Source organism: Sycon ciliatum, chromosome 8 (assembly GCF_964019385.1).
Source record: "Sycon ciliatum chromosome 8, ocSycCili1.1, whole genome shotgun sequence".
Classification (NCBI taxonomy): Eukaryota; Metazoa; Porifera; class Calcarea; order Leucosolenida; family Sycettidae; genus Sycon; species Sycon ciliatum.
In genome coordinates, this window is record NC_088650.1 from 12235849 (window position 1) to 12254883 (window position 19035).

At 45.9% G+C, this 19035-nt stretch overlaps 2 protein-coding genes across 2 annotated transcripts; both read right to left on the reverse strand.

Moving 5' to 3' along the window:
- Positions 1 to 117: 117 nt before the first annotated feature.
- LOC135823012 (uncharacterized) lies at positions 118 to 6163 on the reverse strand. Its single transcript, XM_065335847.1, has 4 exons — positions 6138 to 6163; positions 6009 to 6065; positions 5108 to 5156; positions 118 to 1776 (listed from the first exon to the last, which is right to left on the reverse strand). Exons 3-4 carry the CDS (start codon positions 5118 to 5120, stop codon positions 1022 to 1024), a joined length of 768 nt encoding a protein of 255 aa, XP_065191919.1. The 5' UTR covers positions 5121 to 5156; positions 6009 to 6065; positions 6138 to 6163; the 3' UTR covers positions 118 to 1021.
- Positions 6164 to 13129: 6966 nt separating this feature from the next.
- LOC135823454 (E3 ubiquitin-protein ligase TRIM71-like) lies at positions 13130 to 16818 on the reverse strand. The gene has a single exon (XM_065336302.1). It carries the CDS (start codon positions 16562 to 16564, stop codon positions 14231 to 14233), a length of 2334 nt encoding a protein of 777 aa, XP_065192374.1. The 5' UTR covers positions 16565 to 16818; the 3' UTR covers positions 13130 to 14230.
- Between the last annotated feature and the right edge of the window lie 2217 nt (positions 16819 to 19035).

A 19035-nucleotide genomic window follows, 5' to 3' on the forward strand; every position in this document is an offset into this window, starting at 1 on the left:
AGACTAAACTCTCTACCAGTGGCTAGATTCAGTGAGCACTGCAGCAATGTAAGTACACATGCAGAGGACACCGGAGAATTACCTGAACTGCTGAAGCTGACTGCCCTCACCAATCACACGCTACATTATAAGGAGGACACGGTTGACAGCTAAGACAATAGAAAGGATAAATCGATTACATACCTTCACAAGTATCTCCATAACATAATAATGCGCGAAGTCTTTGAAAATCTTTGAATGTACGCTGACTGCAATATACGTAGGCGCAATTGCACGTCTAAAACGAATACACTGCTATCAGTCTATGATGAAAATGATGGCAACCATTAATTTTTCTGGCAATAGAATGAATAGATGCAATACGTGTACATCGACACATCAAACCTACAACGTTTTTTTTATCAATGCAGACATGTGTCTGTATCAACAACTGGCAAAATACATAGGATCACAAGTACTGCAGGTTTTGAAAGGAGAAACCCCATAGACATACATGTAGGTACCACCAATGGTGCCTAAACATGCTCAGCTGGGACTTTCATCTTTATCTGTTATCTGTAATTTTGATAAATGAGTAAAATGAACTAAGACACGTGGAGAGAGCCATTCGTGAACCTGCGAGAGGCTGGCCAGTGCCATGCGCTGCTTTGATAATAGAATCATAAGTATTAGTTAGTAAGCGATGAAGCTACATTTAGGTGATGAGGTGTATGCTTACTCTGATGACATCATCTTGACTGGGCAGGCCCGATTCGTCATCGCTATCGTCTGCAAATGTTCACGATCCTTGGAATGGCTCTGCGCTTCCCCCCCCCCCCCATGGAAGTTCAACACCGGGCAGATCCGTTGGAGCTGCAGGGGCTTGCGCATGGGCCATGGAAAAGCAGGTGACGAACCGCGTGACATGGTTGAACTGGAGTAGATGTACATAGCACAGCACCAGCTGCTGCTGCTCGTGGTGCAAGTGCAAGTGCCCACGCATCTACAGGTGGAGAAGCCTCAGAACACACGGGACTGAACTTCAACATTTGGACTCCGCCTCCGCGTTCGAATCCGGCTGCACCTCAGCAGGGCTGGACTCAACTCTGGCAACATCTGCATCGAGATCGGCATTGCCAGCATCTGCCTCGAGATCGGCATTGCCAGCATCTGCCTCGAGATCGGCATTGCCAGCATCTGCCTCGAAAGCATCTGCCTCGAGCTGAATACTGCCACAATCTGGGTGAAGGTCAACACTGCCGGCGCCTGCCTTCAAATCCACATTGCCAACATCCGCCTGGAGATCAAGATTGCCAGCATCTGGCGGGAAATCAACATTGCCAGCACCTGCGTTAGCCACGAGATCCACATTGCCAGCATCTGGGCCCGGATGATGATCGACATTGCCAGCATGTGCCTGGGGATCAACATTGCCAGCACCTGCTTCGACATCAACTCCATGATCTGGGTTCAGCTGAGCAGTACCAGTGTCTGCCTGGAAATGCACCGGGCCATAGTGACATGCATGGAAATGCACAGAGCCAGCACCTGCCCCGAAATGCACAGGGTGAACATTTGCGTCCAGATCAAAAACGCCCGAGTCTGCATCAAGAACATCCTCATCATAACGCCTTTTAAGATAGTAACACAAGAAGAAGAACATACCAAAAAGGAAAAGAGCCGTGCCACATATAACTCCGACAGCCATTTCTTCCCGGCTTGCTTCAACCTCCATAACAACACAGAAAATGAACAGCAGGGAAAGGCCATACGATGATGTCGTAGACTGATAGCGGTCTGTGAAGGAGAAGCATTGAGAAACAGAGAGAAACATTGAGAAACAGAGAGAAGCAGAGAGAAACAGAGAGAAGTAAGCATGTAAACACGCCGTTACAAGAGACAAAGAGAGACACCAGCACGGACAAGGGCACAAGGAAATACTGACTCAGAAGGCTGCACACAAAACACACACACACACACACCTCACCTCACACACACACACACACACACACACACACACACACACACACACACACACACACACACACACACACACACACACACACACACACATACACACATACACACACACACACATACACACACACACACATACACACACACACACACATACACACACACACACACATACACACACACACACATACACACACATACACACACACACACACACACACACACATACATACATACACACACACATACACACACACACATACACACACATACACATGCATACACACACATACACACACATACACACACATACACACACACACACATACACACACACACACACACATACACATACATACACACACACACACACACACACACACACACACACACACATACATACACACATACACACACATACACATGCATACACACACATACACACACACACATACATACACACACACACACATACATACACACATACACACATACACATGCATACACACACATACACACACACACACACACATACACATACATGTACATACATACACGCACAGCCATGTATCCGTACATGTTTCCACACAATGTACATGGTTGTACAATTTCTTCTAAAATCGAGCACATGCTTAAAAAAAGTATCAGAACGTCTTCTATGCCTACGAAGTACATGTACTCGATGGGCACTTAAACACCATGGGCGCCCCACCCGGCATTTACATACTGTACATTGAAGAACTGTGCATTCATACGCCGCGGTCGTAGAACCATCTTCATACCGGACGCATCGCCCTTAGTCTTAGAGATGGTCTATGACGAGTTATCTCGTCGTTGACACTGAACGGGTGTAATCCAAGTTGTACCCTCGTTCTCCTAGTGAGCATATGGTACATTGTGTAGATGTGCTCAACCGACCATAGCTCTCCACACTCAAAACAAATTCTGGATGAGCGCATATCATAACAAACCAAGCATCCCAGCATTTCTGTCTTGAATCTATTTATAGACCGCTGTAGTGTCACATGAAGTCAAATGTTCGAGCGTTTAAATAATGGTCTTGCAACGCGCAGCCTTGTATCACGCACTCTTAAGTTGCCCATGTTCAGAACTGCCTTTGCCCGTCACGGCGCTTCCTTCCAATGTGCTAAGCTGTGGAATGATTTACACCCTCTAGCTCGCTGTGTGGATAACTCCGCCCGTTTAAAGAAACTGTTACCCCAATGCCTTGCTTTTTCACGCTAGTACTTATGACTTCCAGCTATGCAAAATGCGAACATGATCACCTCTCCAATACCGGTAGTCTATTATATTAATTATTCATATCTTTTTGCATCTTTCCCTCGAGTGGGTCTATTGTTAGTGTCCAGCTGATAATGCTCCGAAAATGTTCGTATAATTCTAATCATAATGCTCCAAAAACTACCTTGTAGTGCTGCTTATAATGCTTCAACAACGCCTATAATGCTCTTGGTTTGGAACAAAAATGGAAGAAAGGCTGCACATTGTCAAACTTCCAGGAAAGGACGCATTTAGTCGATCTGGCTCTGAAGCTGCTACAATATCTCTCATGAGCTCCACCACTTCTTAGCACTATACGACTGGATCGAGTCTCCATTGGTTGCTCTCCATTGCAACTTTGATGCAGGGCTGTGGCTGAATAGTGGGTGTATCGAATCTTTTCCCTTGCTTATCCATGTAGTGAGAGGTGAAACCATTATTGCTGGTGGTAATTTGGATGCTGGAAGCATATCATGGGAAGTGGTGTTCCTGCCTGCAGACAAGATGTCACTGCTTCCACTCTGTGAAAAATGCCAGTCTTCATCTGAAACAGCTCACGTGAAGCCAGTCGACAGACGATCTCAGATCGAGATCCCTCCCATTTGCGGAAATCCTGAAAACACATGGTCAGAAGTTGTTTTGCCGCTCTACATCTTCTGCTTGCGCTGTCTTCTTCTCCTGAGGTTGCGTGGAGGCAAAATATTAATGGTTGGCCACAATACTTTTCTTTTCTGATAGCACTTGACTGTAGGCCTTGCATTACAATCGTCCACGACGAACTGTACGTGCTTCACCAGGAAAGTAAGACAGGCGCTCCTGTGCACTCAAATCGACTTGGTAATGCGTCCATGAGAAATTCTAGTTCTTTTCGAGCCTGCTGATCTGGACTCGGCAAAGGCAGTTATTTGGAACAAGCTCTTTCTGTATATAGCAGCTCCTTCATCCAGGTCCAAATTTATCAATAGATGAATGTTTTCTTCAGTATCGCTAGAGATATGCTATGGCCAGAGCCTATGGCATAACAGGAAAACTCCTCTTCGTCTCTTTGATATTCACTTCGCGGACGTCTAGTATCCTCCATGGCTCTTCATGATTTCTAAAAAAGAACTCCTCGTAAATCATCGTTCCGGATATTATGTAACAGCCTCAGTTGCAACGTTGGGCATGCTACATCACCTGTACATTTACCTGACTACATTGCTACATAAAGACTTTATGTAGCAATGGCATTACATGTATGAAGTCAGGTAAATGTAGCATTAGCGCTAAATGTGTTACGTGTCTACAAATCACAAAGTTATGTGCCGGTACAATACATGGCGTTGCACCTCATGGCTTTAGCCGATTGTTGCCAAAAACCTTATATTTCCCGACATTATCCACTATGAAACTCGTTATGCCGCTGAAACCTCACATAATGCTCGTCTTGTTCCTTTCTAATGCTCCATAATGCTCTGATGATCGGATAGTCTCATAATGCCGAATATAATGCCGGCATTATCCGCTGGACCCTATCTATTGTTATTAGGCAAGTGTGTTATAGTCACCACTATAAAATCCAATCCAATCCAATCCAATCCAATTTATGTTATCTATTTTGTTTTTACTGCGATACCTCGAGGCGGAGCGGGAACGCCAGCCAATGTGAAGAGGGCGGGAATTATCCAACCACTGCTGATAAGTAGGGGTTGTGAAGGAAAAAGAATTTCCTTGCATGTATGCAGCGAACAATGTACATGACCTATTGCACATGACTTATTATTTTGTAGGCCCTAACACAATGTCAAACAGTGGGGTTAACCCCGGTTGACAGCACTAGTTTTGAATGGTTTGAGAGCGCAGCCAGTCTGGCCAAACAGTGAGCTCTTACCTTGCAGTGACATCTTGCTTGATGGGCACCGTACTGGTTTTGTCTTTTCCTGTACAGGGAATATTATAAACGTGAGGGCATTATGGTGAGATGAATGGGAATATGCCGTACTTGCGTGATTAGAACCCTCTCTTGAATGGCGACCCGTCAAGAATATTACCCCTGTCTCTGAGACTGAGCCAATGGAAAAATGAAAGTTATGAAACCCTCTTTTAAGGAGTTCCCTCCTCTCCGGGCTTGTATTCAAGGGCATGTGAAGTTTGGTGTTGTCTAATAATGGTCTTTTGCATACAATTGCACTGGTGGATTCAGCATCGCAATCACAGAGTAGTTTTTGTTTATAATTATTATAGTCCACCATACGAATACAGACCCTCGATTAGCCATGAGAAATTCAGAACAGTGTTGGCATTCGCGAGTTGTCGTTCTTCGCGAGGTTTAAGTATGCGATCAAAAGGACATTGGAAAGCACACAAGAACATTCTCATTCATGATTATGCATTAACGTGGCAAAGTCTCGGTTGGCACACGATTTCCGAAACTGACAGCTATGCGCATGAAATACGGTTGCTACTAAGACACGTTAAAACCCTACTTCGAATAAAATTATTTACTTGATTGTTGGGTCACATAATAATGTTATGTATTCACTACGCCAATAGTACATGTCGGGTAGGGTGTTGTATAAATCGTTGTCCAGCCGAACCCCACCACCCGGCATCTTTCTAGAGTCCTGCTGCGCACTTGCTGCACCTACATGTACATGTAGCTAGGGACCGGCGGATTCTGCTCGAAAAGCAGTGAAATTGGTAGAACCATACAAACCTTATGGGGGGGGGGGGCAATTCCTCGAATTCTGCTCCATTTCTTTATCCACATACCAAACATGCATGAAACTTACCAGAAAAAGTACGGAATTCTGCCAATTTTTCCGCCGGCAGAATCCGCTGGACCCTAGCTGCACCAGACCATACAATGTAGAAACAGTAACTAGCTAGTACTATGGATAGGTAAAAGAACGATAACTCACCTGTTTGTCAATCTCGCAGAACACACTGCTCTATACCGGTAGTGTTACAACGCTACGATGTCCAACTTCCCGTCAGTATTGCAGACGAAACTAAACCGCTCCAACTAGTAGTAGTACTAGAAGTCTGCTAAGGGCAAGATGATTTTGCGCTAAGATGTTTCGCTTTTCAAACTCAAAGTGGTCGAACGTCACGTCGAGGCGTTGACGCGAACAAAATATTAGAAGGTGCGCGCTATGCCCAGGCGCTGCATCTGCCACCTAACCTTAGACTTAGTGTAGTCAGACATGGTGGTGGCCTGGCACAAGCGAAACTTCCGAAGCTGTTTCTGTTTCTCCACACAATTTGTACAACCATTTGTGACGCAGATGTGTAATATCCCTGCCTTGCTTAAACTACGTTATAGTTATACATGTACTGAACTGCTGCATACTGCACTTTTACATCTATTTTTATTACATCTAATTTGTACAGCCACTTGTGACGCAGGTGTGTAATATCCCTGCCCTGCTTATAGTTATACATGTGGTAAAAAAAATTATAAAAAAATGCTGCACTATTACATCTATTTTTACCTCATTGCATACTAAAGTACAATCATGTACTGTAGTATCCTGCATGTGCGCAAACTGTCAAAACTGAAAACTGTCAAAACTGAAAACTGTCAAAGCTGGTTATGACACGTGTATACCTAACGTTAGCACTCGGACACAATCATCTCTTTGCATACATGTAAAATGTGCATTGTACATATATGCAAAGCCTGTCAAGGCGACCACTCGAATAAGGCAACCACCTGTCCTTGAAGACCACTAAAAGCAAGATCAAGGGGTGCTGTTTTCAGTCAAATAACCCCGGATAAGGAGACCACCTGGTAACAGAGACCACGTTGTGAACGTCCCTTGAGCGGTGGTCGTCTTAGACAGGTTTCACTGTACATGTATATTCGCCTGACAGGTCTTACCCCGCACACACTAGCACGCGCACACATCTCCTACTGCAATGACTTACAATAGTGTTTACATACACAACAGACTAGCTTACACATTGTAGATGACAAGTACTTATTATACGCAACTCACCTCTCAACAGCTGGCTCTATTATTCCTCTGTCTCCTATTATATTCCACACCCACGTTTCGTCACTTTCCTACTCGCACACATTTAAAGGCAATTTCTTTTGCTTATGCATGACACCTCTTCGTTGTTACTGTTAGGTTTTGGCGGATAATGCTCGAAAAGGGGGTAGATTCTGCTCGAAAAGCAGTGAAATTGGCGGAACCATGCAAACCTTACGGCGGGCAATTCCTCGAATTCTGCTCCATTTCTTTATCCACATACCAAACATGCACGAAAGGTACCAGAAAAAAGTACCGAATTCTGCCAATTTTTCTGCCGGCATTATCCGCAAAGGCCTAGTTACTAAAGTTGGTTGCTCCAACGAGGACCACACGCTTCTTGCCCAACTTGACACTTGAATGATTCACGACTGCCATCCGAAGCACACGAGGAGCACGTCGCACCTTCCGCTCTGCAAACCTGAAATAAAGCACCACTCCCTGCTCAATACACCGCCGAAGTCGCAACTTCTAAGGCCTAGTTACTGTAACTTCTTGGAAGTCTTATCGTTGGCTAGGACCTGTTCTTGGTCGGCATTCTCTGTCGTCTTGGGCTTCCTGTTTGTCCTGCTGCTCTTCCACTTGTTAGTTTTTTTACTTCTATTGCTAAGCTCAGTGAAGTTCCAGTAAGCTATCTCCAGGTGTGTGCCGGAGAAAGTTCAATTACAGTAAAACCTGGTGTAAAGCGACCTCTGGTTTTAGCGACCACCTGCTCTTAACATTGGCCGGTGTTTCCACCGAGTCTTGAGATGTTGTAATAAATATAAATATAAATATTGTCACTGCATGAATAGGTTATGGTGCAACGGTTGTGCAATCATAAAAACCGGGAGTATGGGTTTTATGTTGACAGTGAACACTGGTGAATGCGTAAGTCCTGGTGTAATCTGCTGTTGATCTGTGTGGTCTTCCATTTTCCGTCCTGAGTGGTGGATTCGTTGTAGTTGTTGTGTATATGTCATGAAGCATGTGGTGGTGTTGCCGTGATTGCTAATGCCTCTACTGACTCTGTAGGTAATTCCAATGCTGCAGTCAATACTGATTCCGACGGAGCACATGCATCGCTTGTCGGGGTCACTCTCCATCTCCACAGACCCGGAAGGAGGAGGGTCAGGGAGGCAAGGGTGCCGAAACCACCAGCGGTACCGCCCCAAGCAAGGCACCCCGATGGCACAGATACGGGTGCCCCAGAAGGCAGTACCAATGGCGGCGCCCCTCCAACACCGACGTCAGAGATGGAAAGGCGGACAGTGGCAGAGAACTCTCCGGCAATGTGGGCAAATGATGGTTTCCAGGCATCTCGTGCTTTTGCCTCTCCGATTGTGCGTTGGGTGGGAGAATGTGAAGTGGTGTGTGTTGTTTGATGCGTGCGTTCAGGTGCTGAACAGTCCTACCAACGTCCCGACTAGCACAATGTCGGCATTCAAAGTTAGTTGTAGATACATGTAACATAACTGTGGTGGAGGGTCTCCTCGCCGAATATTTATATTTCTTTTTATTATGCGAAATAGTGGTCGCAACTTCGGCGATGATTTGTAAGAAAAGGTTTGCTCCCCACACTGGAGCTCGCGCGCCGACTTGACTTGACACTTGACTGACTCACGACTGCCATCCTGAGCACACCGTAGGAGAGAAGTCCATCGAACCTTCGACTCGGCAAACCTGCAAGAACGCACCACTCCTTGCTCAATACACATTTTTTAGGGGAATTCACCCCTCATCAGTTGAGCTTGAGTAGGCTGAGGAAGATTGTGCCTGAAGTTCACCACTTATTATAGTGCTCTCCAGGCACAACCCCCCCCCCCCCAAATGTTCCAAACGAGCTACGTTTTGGGCATTTTTTGGCAGAGCGCACGATCGATCTGACAAGAATGCAAAACTTCAACAGATTGTAACTCAATCAGATCTCGCTCAAATTCAACCATCTAAATATCCAGGTCAAATAGAAAACACTCAGCTGTCAGTAGAAGCAACTCACGAAGCGCTGCGAGCAATGTTTCCTGAGATATATCATTCGTAAGTTGAGCCGTCTGCGCATCACTTCTTGGCTTGTGGATTGTTTGAAAAGAGATAATAATAATACAGAAATACCTACATTCTGCCTGTGACTACACACGAACTAACCCTCCTGATTTTTTCCAACCATAGTTTGGGTGTATGAAGTTGAAGACACCACTGCAGCTGTACTTATGGTTGATATGGTGGTAAAGACACACCTGGCAATATGGCGGTAAACACACGGCTGCCCACACACGCTCTCTACTACTCTAGGCTGCAAAGTTCTGGCACAGAGTTCTCCTTCTCACCACCACCACCATCACTTCGCGCCTGGCACCTGGTCGATACATGGCTGGCGGTATCCGGCATAGCAGGCTGGTACATCAAGTAGCGCATGGCACATAGATGATGACACAGCAACGACATAGCTCGATTGCGACGTACGTTTCGTCCCGCTGGACTCATCAGGCAATCTTCATACGGAGCTTGACTCCGTATGAAGACATCCAAGAAGATTGCCTGATGAGTCCAGCGGGGACGAAACGTACGTCGCAATCGAGCTATGTCGTTGCTGTGTCATCATCTATGTGCCATGCGCTACTTGATGTACCAGCCTGCTATGCCGGATACTGCCAGCCATGCATCGACCAGGCGCCAGGCGCGAACTGATGGTGGTGGTGGTGAGAAGGAGAGCTCTGTGCCAGAACTTTGCAGCCTAGAGAGCGTGTGTGGGCAGGCGTGTGTTTACCGCCATATTGCCAGGTGTGTCTTTACCACCATATCAACCATAAGTACAGCTGCAGTGGTGTCTTCAACTTCATTCTCCCGAGTCAAGCTCCGTATGAAGACATCCAAGAAGAAGATTGCCTGATGAGTCCAGCGGGGACGAAACGTACGTCGCAATCGAGCTATGTCGTTGCTGTGTCATCATCTATGTGCCATGCGCTACTTGATGTACCAGCCTGCTATGCCGGATACCGCCAGCCATGCATCGACCAGGCGCCAGGCGCGAACTGATGGTGGTGGTGGTGAGAAGGAGAGCTCTGTGCCAGAACTAACTTTGCAGCCTAGAGCGCGTGTGTGGGCAGGCGTGTGTTTACCGCCAGATTGCCAGGTGTGTCTTTACCACCATATCAACCATAGTTCGGGTGTGACCACGAACCCATGCCCTTGCGACGTGCTCGCTCCATGCTGTGACCTGCAGACCAGAGAGGTCCGCTAGCTATGCAGCTTGGTAGATCTATAATTATTATGACATAGTCATTGAACATTGTTGTCTTGTACGTAGCTAGCTGTAGATAATACAAAGACTAAAGTAGGTCTCCACTGAATATAGATCTACAGCTACGCGTTCACTTCGGAGAAAGAGGTGCATGCATTTGTTGAGCTGCTGCGGAAACTTCGAAAGTACATAAGTATTAGTTTCAAAAACTAGATCCTGAATAGTGGCCGTGCAGTGCTGTAATTGTCGTCACGGCTCGTGCTTTTTGAGCTGTCTTAGAGTTCGTCGAAGCGTCTAAAGGAGGCAGGATCAAGACCAGCTGCCATTGAATTTTGGTGACACTCCAAAGAAAAGTGTAGCCACTAGTGTCGAAGGTAAAACAAAGAGCGAGACTTTGAAAACCACCTTCAAGTTCAACGTCCTATCATCCAATAATCAAATTTCTCCGAACTGGGGACAATTATGACTGAGACACGAAAGCTGCAGGAAGCCTGCCTTATGGAACCTACTGTACAGTGGAGTCAACATCGGGCGGCTCGGAGTACAAAATTATGGACAATTATTACAGACAAGCTGCTGGAATCGGAAAGTACCAATCAGCTATTCTGCAGTAAAGAAATTGAAAATTTCTTCCTTGTGCTACGTGTCTTCAATAATGTTTTAGCTGCAGAGTGTTGAAAACAGGGGTACTGAAGTTACATTTGTATAGCAGCGGGCATGTTCAAGTATTATTTGGTACCGATAACGCGAACGTGTGAACTTGTTATACAATCATGTACATGAGTATGTCATCATTTCGTCATTGTGGGTAGGGTGGGAAAAAATTGAACCCTCCTTGGAAAAATCCTGGATCCGCCCCTGTGTATGGTGATTTGTGACTGGTCATCATGGCCATGGGGCATTGTGACTGTTTGACTGGTCACGGGGACCGTGATTGGTCATGGGGCCTTGACTGGTCACAGAGTCCTACATATATCTTGCCGCATTTTGACTACTGCTGTACTGCCTGGACAAATTATATTGCCCAACAGCAGAAACTGGAAATTCATAATCGTTCCCTCCTTTTAAAAGATTCGTTATCATATGCTCAAGTCACGTTCTAGTGTCGCTCTCATTATGTTATCCTCGACCAGACCACTCCTAGAAAGACGATGAATCATGATGTACTGTTTTATCCATAGTATTCGACTTTCCAAAATACCCCCGCACCTTAAACTATTTGACTGGTTCCGACGGGATAGCCCCACTAGGAACCAACTCCCCTTCCTCTAGCCCGCTCTTCTGCATTGCTAGACTCCCCCTTTTCAATGGCTATTTGCAGTGGCTTTTGCTGCACCAGGAGACAAAGGGTCTTTCTAGTTTAAGGTGGCAGACTACCCAAAAATTCGCTGAAAAATCGAATTTGTAAATTCATATTGAGTGCTACGTCAGTTGAAAGAGCATGAATAGCTGCAAATTCTCTGAAAACTGTGTCCCGATCTGACCGGCCGTTCAAGAGTTATGGCCGAAAATGTGCCCTTGCAAGGAAAGATTTTTTTGTTGCACGCTGTCATTAAATTTGTGGCAGCACTGTATTTGAATGTGAGCAGACCGTGCGCAACTTGTCGTATCATGGAAACACGTGAAAGTGTGCAGAATTTTGCTCCAAGTCCAAAAAATCAGGTTTTTGAGCCACGTATTGGGCTGCATGGCGGCGGGCGAAGCCCGCCGCCGTGCAGCAGGACTTTTGCCAGCACCCTCGTGACGTTGCAGATATGTGGCTTGATTATTGTAGTTGACGTTGATTTAGTGACTTTGGCAAGTTTGAGTAGTGTCAAGAAGTCAGGTAGGATTCAGTACTAGGCAGTAGTGAAACGTGAGTGGTAGTCTTTGCTGGTTTCTGAGGGTATCCTGGATTTGGTGTGCAGCGCTGTGGAAATGGCTTGCTGTGGAGGTCCCAGCACTGGATGTTGTATCAAAGGTACGACCTCGTAGCACGTGCTAAACCTAAAAAAATCCAAAAATGGACTTGGGTCTGTGGGAGTGTGTGAGAGAACGCCCACTCGTTCCGTTGTGACAGATTCCAGGGCCTCGTTGAGGGGCCCTACCCCATCACCCATGGCTGCTTCTGGACTTGTTCTAGGTTTGAATCCCGCGCACGAACAGAATGAGCACGAAAATGTGAAAAAATTGTAAATGCATTTGTTTGGCTCCTGGGTGGCTCGCACACCGTGGCACTATGCCGGAAATTTGAGTTTTTCCGGCCTGGAAAGCCTGTCAGTGAGGCGCAAGAACTTGTTAATCATGTCCTGAGGGCCAGCATAGTGGCAGGAGTGTGTGGTCAAAATTTCACTCAAATCCATTGAGAAACACCAAAGTTACGGTCAATTGAATGCCATATGAAATTTATGGGTAGGCTGCCCCCTTAACAGCATTCAGGAACGCCTTGCTTTAGACCACAAGTTTAGTCCATATTTGCTTCTTTCTTCTTTTCCTTTTCTTTTTGACTTCTTTAATACTCTTTCCCTTGTTAGCCGTGGTTAGCTAAAAAAAAACCTGCAATCGCCAACCAAAGTGGTCATTGGCTAACCCAGCAATGTATTGCTTCGAATAAAATAAGTATAATAAATTGTGCCTACAACTTCCATGTTACAAATAAATAAATATCTGTACCCTGTGGATGTGTGCTTAGATGCAATGGGCTATTCTTGATGTAAGCAGGCGAAGTGAGTTCTCTCGGAATTGCGTTAACAGAGGCATGAAACTATACTCCTTTTTCTTTAAATAATGCAAGGGAATAAGCTGAAAGTATCTACATTATTATATCTGGACCATGTGGATGCGTGCTTACACAATAATTTCAATTTGGCCAAATTAAACCCAAGCTGAAGCTTTGAACATTTAGTGAAAGAAAGGCAGGTGTTTACATGAAGGAAAAAGAGAACAAAGGAAGAATATTGTGGCAGATAACAGTACAGTATATGCAGAGCAAAGCAAATTTTATACTTCTTGTAATTGAGTTGAAACCATTCAGGGTATGTAGCAGGCGGCAGACAGCAGGCAAAGCAAAACAATACGCCAAGGAACCACATGTCATGCGGGGGGAGGGGGGGGGTTCTACTGTGTGGCGCTGTGTTAATTCGCTTCCATAGAATTGGGCACCATTGCCCGTTTGGCCTTGCGAAGTAAAATAAAAATCAACAACAACATTACTGACAGAGAGTCTAGCAGCAATACCGCGCCAGTCCAGAGCAAGCAAATGTACACTGAGACTGATGCCAACGGATTCACACTCTATTAGAAGTGATTGATCCAACTGGTCAGCAATCCTATCAAAAAAATATCTAGTTGAGGAAAAATGGCAAAAAAGCGGGATTGCACTCACCAGAATGTTGTGGGTGCCAGGCAGGTATCACACATCACAAGCATTTAGCAACAAAAGTTCCAGTTGTCACGTGCAGCCGCATGTACTCTGGGTGGCAGTCGTGAGTCAGTCAAATCTCAAGTCTAGTCGGCGGAGAATCGGGAGCTCCAATGTGGGAGCAGCCATCTTTCCAATTGCATTCTTACTCCAAACACTATAATGTGATCGTGAGCTCTGTGTTTAAAAAACAGAGTATTGCACATGTGACAGCGTGTCGTATCAAGGGAAGCAGTCACGGTGATAAGGGCAAAGCACAAAGATAATCTGGACAATTATATAAAGTGATATTCAAAGACAGAGGTCCTAACATCCTGGCGTGGGTTTGACCGGCACTAGCTGAGCAACTGAGTTACACTAATCAGCCGGAAACGACAGGTGAACATCGCCGCTAAATTTGGCTGACAGCCACACAGCTGGACAGATGCTTGAAATCACACCAAACTGCTGAGAACGTGAAGGTTGAGTCCCAGCTGCGTAACTATAGTGAATGTCAGACTCTTCGAAAACGTGCTCTGACGACAATAACGTATTATGATACTGTTCTGGCAGATGACGTGACTTGAATGCCATGTCGATGTCACTGTCAAGTGGCAGGACCTTCTTAGACGGAGTCAGAAGGTCAACTACGTACTTCACATTGCCGTGTGGTTGGGTGACGACCAGAAAGTCACGTTCAGGGATATACTCCAGGGTCAGTTGATCACCATTGCGAAACTTGAAGTCTGGCTCAGCATCCCCACCATCGGTATTAGGTCCGCCACGATGTGGGTTGTAGCAAGTCGCCTTGCCACACATAGCATTGCCTGACGAGAAGAGAGTGACAGCACTGCCAGCATAGGTCTCGAAGTCATTTCGGGTGTTACTTCTAACCAATGCCTTCATTGCCTCTGATTTTTCGTTCACCAAGAGCCCAACGCCAATTGCCGGGTCTGAGATCTCTTCTCCATTGCCGACATTGTGCACTTCAAACTTGATATGCCACTTGATCGCAGGTCCATTGATCGTTTTGGGTATCGCCTTCGCTGCAGCGATCAGCCTTTGTGGTGCGTCTGTTCCGTACTGCTGGTTTCCGTAGGCCATCCACGCACCCTGTCTTCGTTGATTCCTTCCCGCTTGCTCCTCATCCTCAAATTTAGCGTGAAGCCCAGTCAAGGACAGCTGGATGCCGGTTTCTTTAACTCCATGGCTCTGGCGGAGTGTGTATGATTTGGAAGTGTGGCCGAAGATCCATGGTGGTTTCGACACATTGGCAATGGCTGGCGAAGCTTTAGCAGGAAGGCCAGCAATGGTAGCATTCACAGCGTATTTGCCTGGTCCACACGCGGGGATGAAGTTGAAAATGGCTTTGGAGCTCTCAACAGTAGCGCAGATTACTTTTCGAACTCTGCCATCGGGAGCAGAAACTGTGCAGCTGATAGCACCGCTGTTGATATTGGATGTGGGGTGTCCGCTTGCATCTGCCAGGTTGACAGTGGCTGTGACGGGTTGGCCAGTATAGCAGTTAGTGGGAAGACGCAGGCTACTCTCTCCACTTGTGGCTGTGGACGTGACACAGCCAAACTGCTTCAGAGAATCCTTTACATCAGAGAGATCAAGCACTGCTGATAAAGATCCGTCATCATGGGCGAGGGAGGACTCTTTTTGCGAAGCATGCAGCAAGCTCTTCAAGCGAGCATCCACAAAGCCGTTCAGAATAAGTCGTTGCGATGGGCTGGCACATTCCTCCATTGACTTTGCAAATCCTGACGCACACATCACATTCTCCTGCAGTCGTTTCAATGCTATCTCTTGATTCTCCAGAGCAATGCTCTTCTTTTGGTAAACTCTGTCCACGTCTGAAAGGAGCTCGTTCAGTCGAACATCAACAAGCCGCTTGGCTTCAATGGCAGCTTTCTCCATGTTCTGACTCGTTGCAAGGAAATTGGTGGCGAGAGTCTCCTTGGACCACTCGATGCTCGTCAGTGTGGCTTGAAACTGTGTCACCATGTGGTCCAACTGTGGAACATCCTGCCACATCTTCATTCTTTCGATGGCGTTTGGTATGAACATGTATGCATGCAATTTGTGATCCACCAATACACAATCTCTGCATATACACTGAGAACAGCTCTCACAATACAACTCCAGTTCTTTCTGTTTGTGGTGGACGCACATCAATGGACTGCGTGCTACAGCCAGTTCAGCAATATCAACGGATACCTTTCCATCATCAGCAGTTGCTGCGCTGGATGACTGGAGTTGGCTGAGAGGAATGGTTTTATGATCATGAGTAGCTTTGCTACGTCTATGAGCTGTTTCATGGAAAGTGCACAGAAACTGACTACAACTTGCACAGCGATGGCTGGCTATTTCCGCATCTATACACTCTCCGCAGTTGTTGGACTGGTGTGGATTACGCAGTTTCTGCAACGCCACATAGTCCAGTGCCAAATAGTCCACTTGCAGAGTGTCCATTTGGCGAGGACCGACGATGTAGGCACATGTCCCGCAGGTGAAACATTCATCTTTGTCCCTTGCTGTGCCAGCGACCCTGCACTTGATACAAACTGAATGTAAGCAAGGCAATAACCTGGCATCCACCAGCTCCCCATTGCAGCCACAGCATGACCATCGACTGGACGTCTCCTCCTTTGCCTTTGGCTTCGGCTGGTTCCTATCATAGCGATGCTGTCTGTCGGCCAAAGACATTGCCTTTCACAGCCTATGCCACTGCCCAAGCCAGATGGGGCGAGCTCCCGTTACTAGTACTAGTGCTAGTACTGTAGTAGTACTTCCACCGCTATTGCCAACCATACAGAACACAACACCCGAGCCGTTTAGTCTGCTTTCCACAAATTAGTGGCAATTATTGTGTGCACAGACTAGGCTACGGCTTGGCGTGGCGTGGCCTAGGTAGGACAACACAATTATTTTTGCCGGTTGGTGTTGGACTCGGAAATATGGAGCAGCCAGCACGAGAAATACTAAGCAAGGCGGTTGCTCGCCACCACGGTCAACAAGCCACGGTCATGGCTCATGGACCCCGCTGTCATCAGGGAGTCGCCATAACACCGTATTTGACGACTCCTAGGACCTGGCTGCCATCCGTGGCCTGAGTCGCGGCGCGCGCTGCCTCAGCAGTGCCTGTCAAGTGACAGATTTTTTGCTGTCCAGCCTTCGCAAACCACACACTCTACAAGGGGCGGCGAGGCTGGAGGCGCCGGCGTCGAGCTAAGCATGCATCTATCATGTGTACTGTCTTACTACTGAGTCTGTTTACATGTAAGTACACATTTTCGTTCGCTATATTCGTTAGGGGGCACGAAATAACTAAAGTTTGTACCAAACTTAATTTTTTTTCTGAACGTTCGATCGGGGTGGCAGACCTGGACCAAAAACGAAATCTAGTACGTATTATAATATATAAACAAGCCGGCTGGTGGAGTGAAATAACGAAAGATTTCGTGAACGAAAATTTGTACTTGTATAATATGCTGCCTGATGATTGCGAGAGCATGAAACTTCAAGTCGCAGCAAACAAGCCTTGATTGTCCTTGTTGTTCTGTTCTGTACTTATACAGTACTAGCAGCATGCACCCGGCCAGCGTTGCCTGGCCGAACGTGGCATGCGGGCGAAGCAAGTACATGAACAGCGCACGACCTCAGCACGTGGTGGTGGCTACACGATTCGCGCGTTAACGCGTTAGCGTTCGAATAGTTGTAATCTGGGTGTTAGCCCAGTCCGATCGCCAGATTAAAAAAAACCTTCTTTTTCCGTGACTTTTATTTTCCGCGCGGCGCGAAATTTGAGTGTTGAGAGAGAAGATCGTGTGAAAGGCATACCTTGATAGGCCTTGACGGATTATGCTAATATTTTCGTGAAATTATGCTTTTCGCATTGCTGAAAAAATTGCAGAATTATGCTATTTTTATGCTTAAAGTTATCATATTATGCCGCATTATGCTCACATATGCTGCTAATGCATAATGGTTCTGTGCAAAATAACAGGGGAATTTTTTTGTAACAATCGACGGGGAGACAATAGTCGTAAAATGGCAATAAATAAGATAAATTGTGCACTCATAACAACAGCAAAAATGAAGAAAGTCAAGTTCCATAACGTTTTCTTGTGCTGTCATCAGTGGAACGCCGTCACATAAAAATGTAATAACTAAAACACACACTTATATACATGTAGCTAATATGGTTTCAGGTAGAAATACAGCAGCTAACAGGTACAAAAAGCGAAGTTTGCACCTTTGCAATGTGTGAATATAGTGTATGTGAGAAAGGTAGTGGCAGATGAATGTGATACTGTGTGAATGAATGTAATGGTGCGTAACTTCGCTTTTTGTACCTGTTAGCTGCTGTATTTCTACCTGAAACCATATTAGCTACATGTATATAAGTGTGTGTTTTAGTTATTACATTTTTATGTGACGGCGTTCCACTGATGACAGTCACAAGAAAACGTTATGGAACTTGACTTTCTTCATTTTTGCTGTTGTTATGAGTGCACAATTTATCTTATTTATTGCCATTTTACGAATTTTTTTGTAGAGGGCGTTGTACTGTAGTAGCAAAAGTTCAACGGGGTCAACGCAACGTCCGACCTAGCTACGACCATCACTGATTGTAGTGGACTGGACATGTTATCAAGGGAGTCGTAAACCTTCAACTTCCTAGTGCATCTACTTGTACTCGTACTTGTAGAACATGTACAACTGTATGGAATTTGATGCGAACAGGCGGATTATTACAATTTTATGCGATTCGTATGCAATTTGCCTCGAATTATGCGATTATTCGATTTTGGTAGGAATTATGCGAAAAATTATGCTAGCATAATCCGTCAAGGCCTATACCTTGACGTCCATTGACAGACCGTAAACTTTCTGTTTTACTGAGCTATTCCTTCGTATCGCATCAGCCTTTGCCGAAATTTATCCTTATTAGGTATATTTCTTCCCTAAATTGCCGTTAAAAGTTTGCCCAGTGCTTATGAAGATCCTTTTTTCGCCTCCTTATCCAGACTGCCATTTCGACGAGATTCTTGTTTTCAAAAGTTTCATTTAGTGCCATGACCTTAGCCGCGGCTTCACCGTGACATACTTCCCAGTCTGGGGCGCAGTAAGTCTTCCTCTCCTCACATCCCGGAGTTCGTTCGTGTCCGGGCTAC

What these genes read in the sequence shown, in the direction of transcription:
- LOC135823454 (XM_065336302.1), bottom strand. Translation starts at nt 16,564, where the DNA reads ATGTCTTTGGCCGACAGACAGCATCGCTATGATAGGAACCAGCCGAAG.